Source organism: Apus apus, chromosome 12 (assembly GCF_020740795.1).
Source record: "Apus apus isolate bApuApu2 chromosome 12, bApuApu2.pri.cur, whole genome shotgun sequence".
Taxonomy (NCBI): Eukaryota; Metazoa; Chordata; class Aves; order Apodiformes; family Apodidae; genus Apus; species Apus apus.
The window spans coordinates 12968967-12982934 of record NC_067293.1 but is presented as its reverse complement, the minus strand read 5'-3'; the positions used below and the strand labels follow the sequence as shown (position 1 = coordinate 12982934).

The following is a 13968-nucleotide window of genomic DNA, read 5'->3' as shown; positions in this document are numbered from 1 at the left end:
TTCCCGAGCAGATGGGCACAGGCAGCAGAGCTCGCCGAGGCAGGGACTGTCTCTGAGAACTCGCTGCCTCGGCAGAGCTGTGCCTCATCTGCAGCCCCTTCGGCAGCGCTTCCCTATTCAGTGGTGCAAGCCCCCTGTAATTACAATGTCAATAGCCTGTTTCTTCCTTTGTTTTCCTACCCTTCCTCTATATTCTTTCTTGTCCTTTTCCCTTTCCCTTTTTCCTTCCCTTCCGTTTCCCCTCCCTTTTCCTCTTATCCTTCATTCCTGATTTACTTTTCCCCTTTTCCCTCTCTCTGGCCTTTCCCTTCTTCCCTTTCCCATCTCCCTGGTCCCCTCCCTCCCTCCCGCGGCCGGCGGAGGGAGCTGCGCCCGCACCTCGGGCCCGCGCCCCGCAGCCACCGGCGGGGCGGAGCGGGGCGGCGGCACCGCCTGTCACTTCCCCTTCCCCTTCCTTCCCTTCCCTTCCCCGCAACGCGATCCGGCTCCGGGTCAGAGCCGCAGCGGCCGCCCCGCGGCCCGCAGCACCTCCCGCAGCAGCGCCATGCCCCGCGGCTGCGCCACGCTCTGCCCGCCGCCGTGAGTACCCACCGGCACCGGGCGCGTCCCGCCGGCCTCCCCGCGCCGGGCCGGGCCTCGCCGGCGTCCCGCGCGGCTGTCACTGCGTGGTCCCTGCGGGTGTTCCCGGTCGGTCGCGGGCGCTGTTGCCAGGCAGCTCCCAGGGGTGCCACATCCCCCCTCCCGGGGGTGCCACATCCCCCTCCACGGGCAGCTGGTGTCCCCAGGCGGTCCCCGCTGAGCTTGCCAGGGGCGGAGCGCGTCTCGCCGCTGCCCGGAGGGCAGACCTGACGTGGGGCTGGCGGGGGCTGTGGAAGCGCCGGGGCGCGGGGCTTGGGGTCCCGGCGCTGCCCCAACGCCGGGCTCGGTCTCGCCGGTGTCGGCAGGGCCGGAGGAGCCGGCTCCGCTGGGCAGAGGCACGTCCGGAGGGAGAGCCCGGAGCGCCGGGCTTGGGGCGGCCTGGCGTCCAGCCCTTCTTCTCGGGTCTGGAGGCAGGGTCGCGGTTGTGCTGAGCTTTGGGCTTTGCACCCAGCTTGAGGTTTGCCGGGGAAATAGTTTGTGCAGATAAAACAGCTCCGGCTTTTCCCTTAACTTTTCTGCAGCCCCCAACTCAGGATTTTGGGTGCCGGCGATTTTCTAGATGCAGCTTGGTTTGAGTTTTCGTTCTTCCTGAAAAGCTGGGTGCTCCTCTGGTCACTGCCCTGCCAGCACCGGCCCCTCCTCACCCCGCTGCCTTTCGGAGGCCTGCGATGCAGCAGTGCAGGTTTTCTCTCTCCTGCTGTGATGCCTGACAGGGGGAGCAGCCGGGGTGTTGTTTCTCAAGGGGAGCTGCAGTTTGTGGTTCTGAAAGTTGGAAAAGCATTTTAATGGAGAGCCTCAGATGACAGCTGGAGATTTAAGTGGGGTTTTGATTATGTCCACCAGCTCTTCCATGAGCTAAGACAAAAAAGCCTTTCCTCTCCTGCCCTCTATTTTTCATCTAGGCTAGCAGCTTGTCTCTTAGTTAAGAATGTAGTTATGGATAGATTGTTCTGGCCAAAAAGTAATTTTTAGTTCGTGAGGACTTTTTGGTATGATTAATTTGTTCTGGAACAAGCTGCAGAGTATATTTACATTACAGTAGCTGATCCAGAGAGTTTGTCACATAGCCATTGTTTCACAGTAGCTATTCCAGGCAATTTTTCAATGAAAAAAAGTCCTGAAAGGTAGGTTTTGCTTCTGTGCTAGAAATTTTTGCATATCCTTCCCGCCGCTGTTTTCTTCTGGACCTTGTCGGTCTGAGGACTCTGATCTGACAGCGTTGTTCTGTGCTTTGAAGGATCAGGGATGTATTTTACTACTATGGTCCTTTAAAAAAAAAAAAAAAAAAGGGAAAAGAAAGATAAGAAAAAAAAAGATGCTGTTCATTCAAGGCAGGACTTGTTTTTCTGGACTTACTGTAGTGGAAGATAAAGGGTATGACTGAGAAAATGACACACCAGAGAGATGCACGCAAACATCCCAGCCTTGCTGTTTGCTTTCCTCTCCAGCTTGGCAGGAGGGTGCAGGCACGTTACTGAAACATTGCATCCCCCAGCAGCTGCCAACAGGGTCAGTGCACGCCCGGGCTCTCTGTTACCATCTCCCTTTCCATGGAGACACTGACTTAGGGCTGGAGGCGATGTTCAGATAGCGCTGGCTGCAACTGCGAGGCAGGAAAACTAGTTCATGCACCAGTTGGCAGAGGGGACAGGATCCACATGATCCAGAGGAGCAAAACCAAGTGAGCTTGGGAGATGGATCGACTCGGAAACAGCCCGAGGTAGGTGGGGTTGTCCCCACGTTGTGCAGAGCAGTAGGTGCGATCAGAGCTGCGGAGCTACTGGTTTTAATATTTGTAATGATGGCAGACTGTTCCCCTCTGAGCATGGATTACATTTCTTTAGAGTAAAGCCTTTCTCCCAGTATTGAGTGGCTGAGTAATCTTTAAAATACATTCTCAACAAAGAGCAGCCTTTGTACTGCCCGTGCTGGACTTTGTTGCTGCACTCATGTCTGTTGAGAGGAAGAGATGCCGTGAGCATCCAGGGCCGCGGAAGCAGCCAGCCCCTTTCCTATTTGAAATATGCCAAGCATATTCAAGGAGCTATATGTGGAAAGCAAGGGCCATTTTAAAGGGCAGTACTACCCTAAGGGTAAATGAGGCTTGTGTACTTACTTAACAGGATGCACTCCTCAGTGCATTGGAAGTATTTGTCCTGGTGTCTGCCAGAAGAGCTTTAAAATCACCTTTCCTGTTTGTGGGCTTTGTGGATGTGTGGTCTCCATCTGCAAGACAACGTGTATTTGGGGATTAGCAGATGGTGCCTTGAGGGTACCAGTAACAGGAGATTTTTGTATCACTTATCTTTCCTTCATTAATGATAGGATTTGTACAGTCTGTATGAATTCAGGGGTATTTCTGACATGTCAGGTGGGATTGCAGTGTTTTGGCAATTCACATTGCCCCTCGCTGTGCTGGGGGTGATTTCTGAAGGGCTGGGTGTTCAAGGTCCAAGTTGCCAGTCATAGGAAATAAACCCTTGCTAACTGCGTGCATCTGTTTTTCTGTTGAGACTTAGGAACACAAAATCCTTGAGAGTGGGATTTTTTGCACATAAAATAACTGGTTTTGGCTTCCTGTAAAAAAATGTAAATGTGTTATATATGCCATATTGCAATAGCAGAAAATTCTCTGTGTTTGTTTCTTCTGCTGTGGAAAATATGTATGTATATACATATACATGTACTTGTACAGCCTCAATCTCTTCAGCTTTCAATAGCAAAAATAGCAGCAAAATCTTTTCTTCCCTCAAGACAAGCAATAACCTTCTCTGTGGTTTTTGGAGGAGTCCCTTCTCTGCAGACAGCACTGATTTCTGCCTTCCCTGTCCCCAGCATTACACTCCAAGTGCTGCTGCGTCCCCCTGCCCTCCCCACACTGCCTGCCACCAGTGACCCAAGAATTCACTCTGTAAAGGAAATGGGACTCAGCCCTGAATAAACACCTTCCCCTGCCGAGACATATGGGCTACTTAGTCCTCACTGTCATCCCCTTGGTGGGCTGCTCAGACGGTTGGAGTGAGATGTTTTGGGCTCAACTGACCGAGTTCCTTTTTTGCAGGTGTTTGATCCACATGATTTGTACACTGGAGAACGGTTCTCCAAGGTCCTGGGTACATTAACAGCTGTAAATAAGGCTACCGAAGGTAAGAAGGAAGGTTTTTTCTGTTGTCTTTCCAAAAATCTGTCTCTTGTATGTGCTGGAGTGGGTCAGGGTTTTTTTGTACTTCCTAGCTTATGATGATTTCTGGAGGCTTGGCAGATTGTGCTGCCAGCACCAATGCCTGATGCTGGACAGTGGAATCAACATTTCATGCTTCTGCCAGCTCTGGGTTGAGATGTGACATTTCAGAGTTGTTATATACACTCTGCAGAGCGTGATTATCGCTTTACACTCAGGGACCTCAGCTCAGTGTTGATAGCATTAGGAGACCTTGAAGTAGGTCATCGTAAGGGAGCCTCAATGTAAATGAGCATGCATCTCCCAAAATGCAAATATTGGATTTGAAATAGTGCATTTTAAAGCCAAAGAGAAAAACTGATCCATCTGCATAATATCTTTACTGAATGTCAAAACAAACGTCATTGCCAGATGCTCAGTCAATTGTATTGATATTTTCTCTCTCTCCTCTCCCTGGATCTATGGAGTAGGCTCCCGGATTTGGGAATCAAGCTGATGGCTTGTCCTGCCTCCCTGGGTGTGGGAACGGGCTGCTGAAGCAAAGCAAGTCAGCTTCTCTTGTTTCCATCCCAAATATGTAGCTGTTCCCTGTAGGCTGCTTGGAGCTGATATTCAGTCACATAGGCTGTGCAAGAAGAAGTTCAAGGAGGAGAGGAGGGCAATGTGGTGCTCTGGGAAGGGGTGAGGAGGCCAGGGTCTCTTTGCTTAGGGGCTGAGGAGCAGGTCTGCACTGAGCTGGAACGAGTTTACAGGATGGAAAGTGTTTTTGGCCCCCAGTCATGTGAGCCGATTTGCACAGTCCTGCATGCCCACCAAAGGCCAGCACTGGCAGGAGAGTTTGATTTCCCTGTTGCAGATTGCATTTTAGGTGATTAAAAGGAGAAAAATTCAAAACCCAAACCTACAATTTTACTTTCATGGGAAGGTTCTTCTGTTGGCTTACTGCATTTTGCCTGGAATTGTTTTGCAGTGGTCTTCTCAGTTGTTTCACTTCTCTTTCAGCTGATTTTTTGCTTTTGAGTTATCTTCTGCTAGTACAGAAGCTACTCAGGTGTTCAATGGAACAACCTCATTGATGGGTCTGGACCATCTCAATTTTTTCTGTTTTCTATTCTGATGCAAGGTGTTATAAAATAATTTATAAAAAGAATATATACTATACTTATACACTATATAAACTATAGTATAAATTATAATGTATATGTTATTCAAACAGCAACACACATATAGTACATAATGTATAATCATAGTGTATATATGTAGACACACATATTCGTATGTGTATAATGCTGCTCTGAAGAAATTCAGGTTCTTAAACTGCCTTTCTGCAGCCAGCACTCAGTTCTGCCACCAGCTCATTCCCTAGAAGTCAGTGATGGTGACTCAGGCTCAGCACATCTCCTTGCAGCCTCTTACCTCTCCATTAAATCACAGCACCCAGCGACCCCATGTAGAAAGTTCTTGCACTTCAGTATCGTGGGAGATACAGAGTGCAGGTTACCTGGATGATGGGGAATAGCCTGTGCAAACACTGTCATTATGATTGGCATTAGCATTGTTATTCAGAAAGCAAAGAGAGTAAGAAACTGCTTCTGTGCTGGCCTGTTGCTGGATTGGTGGGGTGTGTGCGTGCTGGTGGGCTTGTTCTAGCAGTCCTGATATTTACAGCCCCAGCTTGGTTCTTGCAGCCACCCATGTCCCAGGTCACCCATGCAGCCACCAGGCAAAGCTCAGGACATAGCTCTGCTGGGGGATAATTTCTATCACTATAGGCTATAGGGAAGCTGGGATTCTCTTCTTTCACAGCAAACATCTGTTTGAACATATGCTTTCTCTGTTTAAATGTTAAAAAGCGCAATGCCTGTGATATAATTAGCTGCTCAGGCAGAGAGCACCCTTGGGAAAAGTACAGGGTAAAATAAATACATTTCTAAAATGTTTGCTTTTTGGTGGCTTGGCCAAGTTCCTGAGAAGCAAGAGCCTGTGTCCTACAAACCCCCACTGCAGATGGTCCAGTTTGTCCATCTTGCCAGAGGCCAAAGGCGCAGTGGAGCATCAGGACAAGTCTGGTACCAGCTACTGCAGCTCCTGCTGTGGCCGGGGCTCTGGCATGTCTGCATCCTGACACCCATGTCAGAGGCCAAGGGAAGTAGGTGACAGCTCAGGAAGCACCGTGAGAATGTGTTTCTGAGCATCCATTTGAAGTCCAAATCCTCAAGTCTTTATGGATCTTGTTATGCAAACAACTTGAGGCGTCATTTGTAGTGGATAAACTCAGAGTTCAGCAAATTTGTCCACCAAGTGACAGCAATACCAAGCTTGAAGCTTTTATATGAAAGAGAGGGCAGGGGAGGAAAACCAGCTGTGCTGGAACAGATGAGGTCTCATCTGCCAAAAATAGTGTAGGAATGTGAGCAGAAAACCCATCTATTTTAACCATAGTTTAAGCAACATATGGCAGCAGTGTTCCATGCTGGACCAGGCATAAAATAGGATGCTGTCATGATGCAATATAAATTATATACTTCCTTGCCAAACTGTCAAAGTCAGTTTTACATTTGTTTCTAGGTTGCTGCAGATATTTATAAAAGCTTTGGAAGATTGGGAGGGGCAGGGAGAAGCATAAAATCTACAGTAACCGAGTCATTTCCGTGGGACTGTTGCTGCTGGCTTGAATAAACAGAGAAATCTGGACTCGTGGTTTATGCCCTCCCTTTTTAGAAGGAATTAGGGAAAGAAAACCTTACGATGGCAGCCCCCTCCTGGCCTGTGAGTTGCCAGGAGCAGCCGAAACTGCTCCTGCTTAAGTATCAGGGATGCTTCAGAGAGAAAAGCCCACTCTGTGTTTGCAAAGTGGGTTCTTCATGTAGAGAGGTTTCGCTGTTGCTGCAGCCCAGGGAGCTGGGAATTCACAGTATGGTCATCAGGCACTTGTGTAATGAGCAGGGCAAGAAAGAAAATTGATTCACTGACAGCACACAAGATTTAACATGAGTATTGTCCATCACTGGAGCATGGATCAGGCAGACCAGTGTGTGTGTTTGGCATGACTGGGGGTTTATCAGGCGGCAGCGCCTGAAGTTGTAGTCACAGTTCTGGTCCCCATTGTGCAAGGCACTGGAGAAAGACAAAGCAAGTCCATTCTCCAGGAGCTCATAGTTTGTGTTGCTCCAGGTCCAATGTAAGGATGAAGTGTTTTCCTATTGAAACACAAATCCTCTGGGGAGAATAAAAGCCCAGCTAAGTTCCTGTAACTCCCACCAAACTTCCCCTTTGGAATGATTTTTCCATGTTGACATTCAGACTAGAGGAGAATGGGGGCAGAGCAGTCTTGTTTTCTTGTTGTGTTTTCTGATTCCTGCGCATGCTTGGTGGCTTGATCACCCTCTCCTCTTGCAGTGTTTTCAAAGGAGAACTCCAAATGTTACCCAGGGGATGAGCAGAGCCAGCAGGGCGATGCCTGCAGACCCCTCTTTCTCTGCTCTTCTTTTGAAGTCCAGGGGCATGCTAGATTCACATTACAGGTGTAAAACAAACAGCTCTGGGAAAAAGAAATGTTCTTAAATACAAAAAGAAGCTTCAGGGCAAATCTCAAAAGTACTTCAGCTTACTGAAATGATAATGTCTGCTGTTGCTTCATTTGAGCACCATGGCACATGGAAAGGAGGTGGTCTGAGTGTTGTATGAGGTACAGTAGTAGAGAAGTGGTGGCTTGAATCCCATGTTTTCACTGCTCTGCAGCAGTGAAGTAGGACTCTGGGGATGAGCACTGTCAGGTCCTGCAGGAGCCAGGACTTCTTTTGGTGATGAGTGGCCACTGACTCAGCCTCAGCACAGAGCAATTGTGACCAGAAAACTTTTTACAAATCACTAATTGTGAAAAATAGATGTGTGAGACCAGCAGCATTATTTCCAGCATCAGGCAGATGGAGGCAGGAACAAGCCCAGAGACCAGTTTGCAAAACGATGAGCTTAGAGCATGCAAAGGAGGCAACTCCAAGAGCTGCTGGGATGGTCTGAGCCTTTCCATGGGCTGTCAGTCTCCTGGGAGTGACACTCCTGCCCTTCCACATCATGGTCTGAATCGCTCTCTCACGTGGTAATGGCAACAGTTCACAAACAGTAATCAGAATTGTGCCTAGCCTCCTTCAGCTGCATAATGAACCCAGAAGGACTTATCTAAATAGAGAAGCAATTGTGTGGACCAGCTGTTCAGCATTCTTCCCCACTCATAGGGCAGCCCACGCTGCAGCTGCAGAGGTGACCTAAGTGCTAAACTTTGAAACACCTTCAACAAGACTTACTCAGATCCCAGAAGCATTCCCAGTTGGGCAGCACTGGGCTGTTACTCTGTTTTTCTGAAGTTTTAAGGGGTATTTCAAAAGCATACTGTGATCAGATGTGTGGTAGCAGAGCTGCCACAACCTAGGAGAGCCTTGGGATGCGATTCAACTTCTTCCATCATGGAAGGATTAAGCCAGCCCAGCGAAACCATCCTCACTGTTCACTAGGAGTTCTCACACTGGAGACGCAGTGTACTTGCTATTCTGCTCTGATAGGTGATCCTTCAGCTGTTGTTCCTTGTTCTTGCTTTCTTTATGGGCTTTACTCTTTGCTGTGATGCAGAGGGATGATGGACAGTTGGGTAAAACTCAGATGTTGCTTTTGCTTCACCAGATCAACCATCAAAAGGGCCATGTTCACATCTATCGTCTCTTAGCTCTGCGGCTGGAGGTCCCCACTCTGACTCCAACAGCACAGCTTCACCGTCAGCAAGGGTGTTAAGGAGGCAGTCCAAGCTTGTGGTATTCTTAATTTATCATTTCATCAAGGGTTTGTTGGCTGCAGGGGTGGAGGGATGTGACTGGTACCTCTAGGTTGAGCATGCCAGAGGGGCTTGTTCTCCTCTCATCTCCATCATGGCTTTGCTGCTGTGGCTGGAGAGAGTCTTGTGGCTTCTCCACACAGGCTCCTCTCTGTGACATGAGAAGAGGGATTCTTATCTGCCCTCCCTAGCACTGTGAAACAAAATTAACGCTTGGAAGGGACCTTGTGGTCCTCTGGCAGGAATGCTTACACAAAAGCAAGACATTATTGCTGTTATAAAGAGCAATACTGAAAAAACAGCTGTCACAACAAAGAAGAACAATAGCTTGTCCTAGTGGCTTCAGCTTTTTTGGACTATTTACTAATGTTTTTCCATGTTTCTTTCCTTAGGAGATGACCGAGAATGGAAGTCATCAGCTGGTGGTAAAGGCCAGGTTCAATTTTAAGCAGACCAATGAGGATGAACTCTCTGTTAACAAAGGAGATATTATTTATGTCACTCGGGTTGAAGAAGGGGGCTGGTGGGAAGGGACCTTGAATGGAAAAACAGGCTGGTTCCCAAGCAACTACGTCAGAGAAATCAAATCCACCGGTAAGCAAATTGCCTGCAAGGGCTGATTGAATGACAGCAGGATAATGCAGTGTAGATCCTTGTGCCTTTGGGAAATTGCTGCTATTTATTAAGGACCATTTTGTGTCCTTAAAGCAGCAGGAGGGCTAATGGAAAGATGAACGAGGCCAGAAGGATAAAGCCTAGTCTTTCGCATGAGTTGTTTGAGAGCTGCTTCTCCCTCTTCCTTGTTCATTGGGCCTTTCTGCTGCCCCCCAAGCCCCAGCAGCACAGGAGTGGGGATGTCGCCGGGGGCTGGAGATGGCTGCACGGGTCCCCTTTCTCCTGGGGAGCTGCCACGTTGTTCCAGTGTCTGAGCACAGAATTAGCTTTTTGTTAGGGACCTCGGTCAGGCAATGTATGTACGTTTGATCGTGGTGGATGCTGACAGCCTCAGTGAGGAAACCAACAAAAACCACATGGCCAGAGGGAACGGTCCCTTGGTTTTGTCCGTAGCGATGGCTGATTTCACACAGAGCAGTTTCTCCCAGATGCATCTTCTGCTGCAAGGCTGCAGGCGATATTGAGAAAGGAAGAGGGAGGGAATGATCCATCTGGTGACATCTGCCTTTACTGAGTTTTGTCTTGAGTGTCCTTAACGTTTTCTGCGATGTGATTCTAACCAGATGTGGGTGGTGATGACATGAAGCATGCCCCTGGCTCACCGCCCCATAGCGTTACGTAGCCATTCAAGCAGCTCACCCCATTGTGCTTCTAAGGCCATTGTGTGACACTAAACTGTTCTTTTTACAAAATCCAACTTTAATTTCTTAATGTAAACCTTGAGGGCTTACTTTAGACAGAGACCTGTTGTGTGCTAGGGGCTGGTTTTATGGCTCAGGATCAGCCCTGGCTTTTAAAGGCCATGAGACATCAAGGGTGGGCTGCAAAGTGTACAGCCCCTTAGACATCTTTGCTCCTACACTTGGCAAGGAAGAAAGCAAAGGAGGGAAGAATAAAATTAATGAGTGAGTATTCAGAATTAGGCCAGGTCTTATTTAATTCTAAATTAAAAAATAATTGTTAGGATGTCTCATCTCCTCCCACCATCTTCCCCTGGGAAGTGATGTCTGAGCTGGAGCAGGATGTTGCGGCAGAGATTGAAGGTTTGTCTGGCACAATCTGGGAATCACTAAGTAAGTCAGTGAGTGGAGAAGAGAAATGTTTTTTAAAAAAAGGAGAGCAAACTTCAGTCCCATGGGGAAAATCAGTGGCATGGAACGATGGCACCTCTTTGAAATGAAGGGCAAGCCTCCCATTCATCCTGATGTAGGAGCCCATCCAATTTTTTTTTATCTGTGGCACTTTTCCCTCCAGATTCTCTCTCCTGCACCCATTTCCTGTGGGAGGACGGTTTGTTTTCCCAGTCTCTGCTTGCTCAGGACATGTGGCCATGTTGCAAATGATGGATGCAGGGACCATCAGCTAACCCTCTCCTGCCCCAGAACCTCTGCCTGGGGGCAGTAGCCCAGGGGAACGATTGCTGCAAGCCAGTGGGAGCTGCTTTCCCCACCTCCAAAGTGCAAAACTTGTCACTCTAAATTGAGTTACTCATTTTTCACACTGTCTGTACTTCCACTGTGTCCTAAGCGTGCCCTTTGGCTGGAAATAACTAGCTGTGTGGAGCAAAGCTCCTCCAAGTCTTTAAATGAGGCACAGGGCTCCCAGCTGGAAGTGACAGGAAATTCTACAGGGCAATAATTAGACAATACATCAAGCTGTGGTTTCCAGGGGCTAAATTTATCAATTTCAAGCTGCTCCTCTGCTATCGGTGTGAAAATAATTGCCTTCTGTGAGAGACTGCAGGAAGAAAGGAGAGCCTGGCTACTCAGTGCAGCACAGAGGCATTTCAGGACAAGGTGTGCAGCATGGCAGGGCCAGTGGTGCCAGCCTGTCCCAGCTCACAGGGGTGATAGTGCCCAGAGAGCTGGCAGAGCTGAGCTGCTGGCAGGGAAGGGGCTTCTCCAGGGAAGGAAAGTGGAGCAGACACTTTTGTGCCTGTGTGTGTGTACGCACGTACATACCACGCTGGAGGCATCTGCAGGGATTTAGCAAACGCATAAGAAGATGAGAGTTGACTTCCAGGTTTGTGTGAGCTTTTTATTCAAATCTGCCTTAGCTCAGAGAGGGATTTTGCTTCACAAATGACTGTGGGAGTTGGGGTTCAGCACGTTGATTGGTGTCGGCTTCTAGTGCCTTGTGAATCACCTGGAACAAATTGCTGCATCCAGCATTTCTGATAGACACCCAGTTTTAAAACCCAAATTTTGTGGGCCGGGTGAAGCTACACTGTAGCTCCAAACAGTGCCAGACACTGGGCTGCTGCCAGGGATTTCAGAGCAAACCTGTAAGTTAGTTGGCAGAGACTTCTGGTGTGACTCGCTCGGCTGCCTTCAGTGTCCCGCACGCCTTTGATTTGCTCCTGGTTTTCCTGAAGCGGGCAAACAAACCCTGCAATTGAAGTTTTGTGTTCAGAGGGTTGTAGTTACATTTACTGAACATGATCCAGCAGTGACTTTTCCTGCTGTAATAATTAGAGCTGTGCACTGTAATTCATTGATGTATTTTTTTGTACAGATAAACCACTCTCTCCCAAAGCATTAAAAGGACTTGAAAGCACTCAGCTGACAAAGAATTATTACCCTGTGGTAAGTTTTAAAGTGCTGATCATATATTTTAATAAGTAGCGTATTACTCATCTTTTGAACTGTCTCCTTCCCTTAGAAATCACTGAAGCAATTTGTAACAATTGGGGGTGTGACTGTATTTAAATGCAGCTGTTGCCATTTCCTTGATTCAGGGCTATCAAGAAAATAAACCACAAATGTGAGTTGCTGCAAGATGTCAGAAAGAGAAACTCAAAGTAGGTGACTGAGATAATATAGCAAAGGTGGCAGCTTTGAGATCGGTATTGGGGAATAAGGCATGATGTCTCTGGTCCAATCCTTGCCATCAGCTGGTGGCTACCTCCTGTTGATAAACATGGAGAGAAAATGTCACGGCATGAAGCAAGTCAAATTAGGGCTCTGATTCTTGATCTCTGTCTTGGGTTTGGCTGAAGATGTTACACCCCAAGCTGCCTGTTCTGTGCCTCTGCCAGCAGCTGCAGCCCTCAGAGAAGGGGCAATGTCTGCAGCTCACAGCCTGGCTTGTTAACTGGGCTTGGCTTTGGAGCAGGTCAGCCTGCTGGGCTGTGAGCTGCAGCTGCAGAAGGGCTGGAGAGACATCACCTCCTCTGCCATCTTGCTACTGGAGTGGTGATGTCTGGCAAAGGGGAGCAGGTACCTTCCTGCTGTGTCCGGGCTAGAGCAGCCCTGTGATGTCAGATAATTAAAATGCCTGTATATGAACGTCCCTGGCTCTCTGTGCCAGAGATGGAACGTGCTCATCAGCATGTCTAAATATATTTCAAGCAAGGCAAAGCAGAAACAGTATGTCCAGAGAGCTGGGAACCACCTCCACTGTCTTCAAAGCTCTTCTACATGGAGAAACTTCAGTGCTGACTGGGAGCATACAAGCAGTAGGTTTGCCTACCCTGCTGCCAGAGACAGGCTGCTGAGACAGATTAGCAGGACCAAAACCAACTGTGCACATCCTTGAAATGGCAAGTGAGCTGTGCCCTGCCCTCCTGAGCTGCCTCAGGAACGTCCTTGGTCCAGCCCCTGTTGCATTAAAATCGTTGCCTGCCTTTGTGCAAACAATGTTCCCAGGACACATGCACAAATGGTTTGTCTGCATACCTTGGCAGCCAGTTATGCGTGCAGGGTTGGGCATGAGCCTCTCAGGGATCAAATACTTAACTCAGGTCTGAACTGACATTGTCTTCATGCTTTGCCAGAGAAGAAGAAGCAGCCCTTAACACCTGCATTCCAGGCCTCCCCGAGTTTGCAAAGTAAAATCCCAAAATTGGACTCTCCAGATCTTTCCTGAGTATTCTGGGTTCTGCATTAACAAATGTAATTTATAGACTTGAAATACACTTCCATGCTTTTCCACACTTGGAAGCTGATGTCATGTTCCTTTGACTAGTGGCTAGTACTAAGATGTACTCGGTGCTCTGTCTCTCACCCTAGGTGTTGCAAAATATTCTGGAAACAGAACGAGATTATGCGAAGGAACTACAGTCACTTCTGGGAACTTACTTAAGACCCCTGCAGTCTTATGATAAGTAAGATATGAGAGCATCTGAGGTGGAGAGAACCCTGTAAAATCGACCATAGTTCATTACTTTCCTGCTTTTGTATGTTTAGGGTCTGTTACTGCTCTTCTTGTAAAGCCTCACAGCTTCTGTGAACCAGAAAAACCTCTGTTGTACAGGTTTCTGCTCTTTCCTATTCCTCAGTGATCGTGCAGGCATTGGGCCATGTTAGAGATGGGCATTTCCACCTGGCTGTTACAACCCATCTGCAGGCTCCCGTGTGGCTGTCCCAGCATGCATGTTTCCCAGCAGAATGCCTTGCATGGCTTCTTCTCTTGTAATTTGCCTCGTTGTGACTTCTCAGCCGCAAGCACTGTCTCAGCGGCATCTCTTCCTTTCGCATGTGACAGCACCTGTTCTCTGCAGTTAAGTTGCCTCTTGCTAAGTCCAAACTGCTGCCCAGCAAGAAGTGACTCCCCTGTCTCCCCGTCTGCACAGCCATTGGATTAAAGTACCTTCATGCTTGGGAAGAACGTGCTGCCATTCCTTACTGCCCAAGCAGCTACTGGGGGG

At 48.4% G+C, this 13968-nt stretch overlaps 1 protein-coding gene across 3 annotated transcripts in view; it reads left to right on the top strand.

Annotated features, from left to right (window-relative positions):
- ARHGEF6 (Rac/Cdc42 guanine nucleotide exchange factor 6) overlaps nt 1–13968 on the top strand; it is a 39819-nt gene that overhangs the window by 5507 nt on the left and 20344 nt on the right. For 2 of the 3 annotated variants that reach the window (XM_051630161.1, XM_051630159.1), the window contains 5 exons: nt 3701–3785; nt 8498–8625; nt 9038–9239; nt 11835–11905; nt 13331–13425. In XM_051630161.1, the coding sequence (XP_051486121.1) occupies nt 3701–3785; nt 8498–8625; nt 9038–9239; nt 11835–11905; nt 13331–13425 (581 nt within the window). Of the gene's footprint in view, nt 1–459; nt 580–3700; nt 3786–8497; nt 8626–9037; nt 9240–11834; nt 11906–13330; nt 13426–13968 lie in introns of those variants that run through there. The other variant, XM_051630160.1, reaches the window with a different exon arrangement.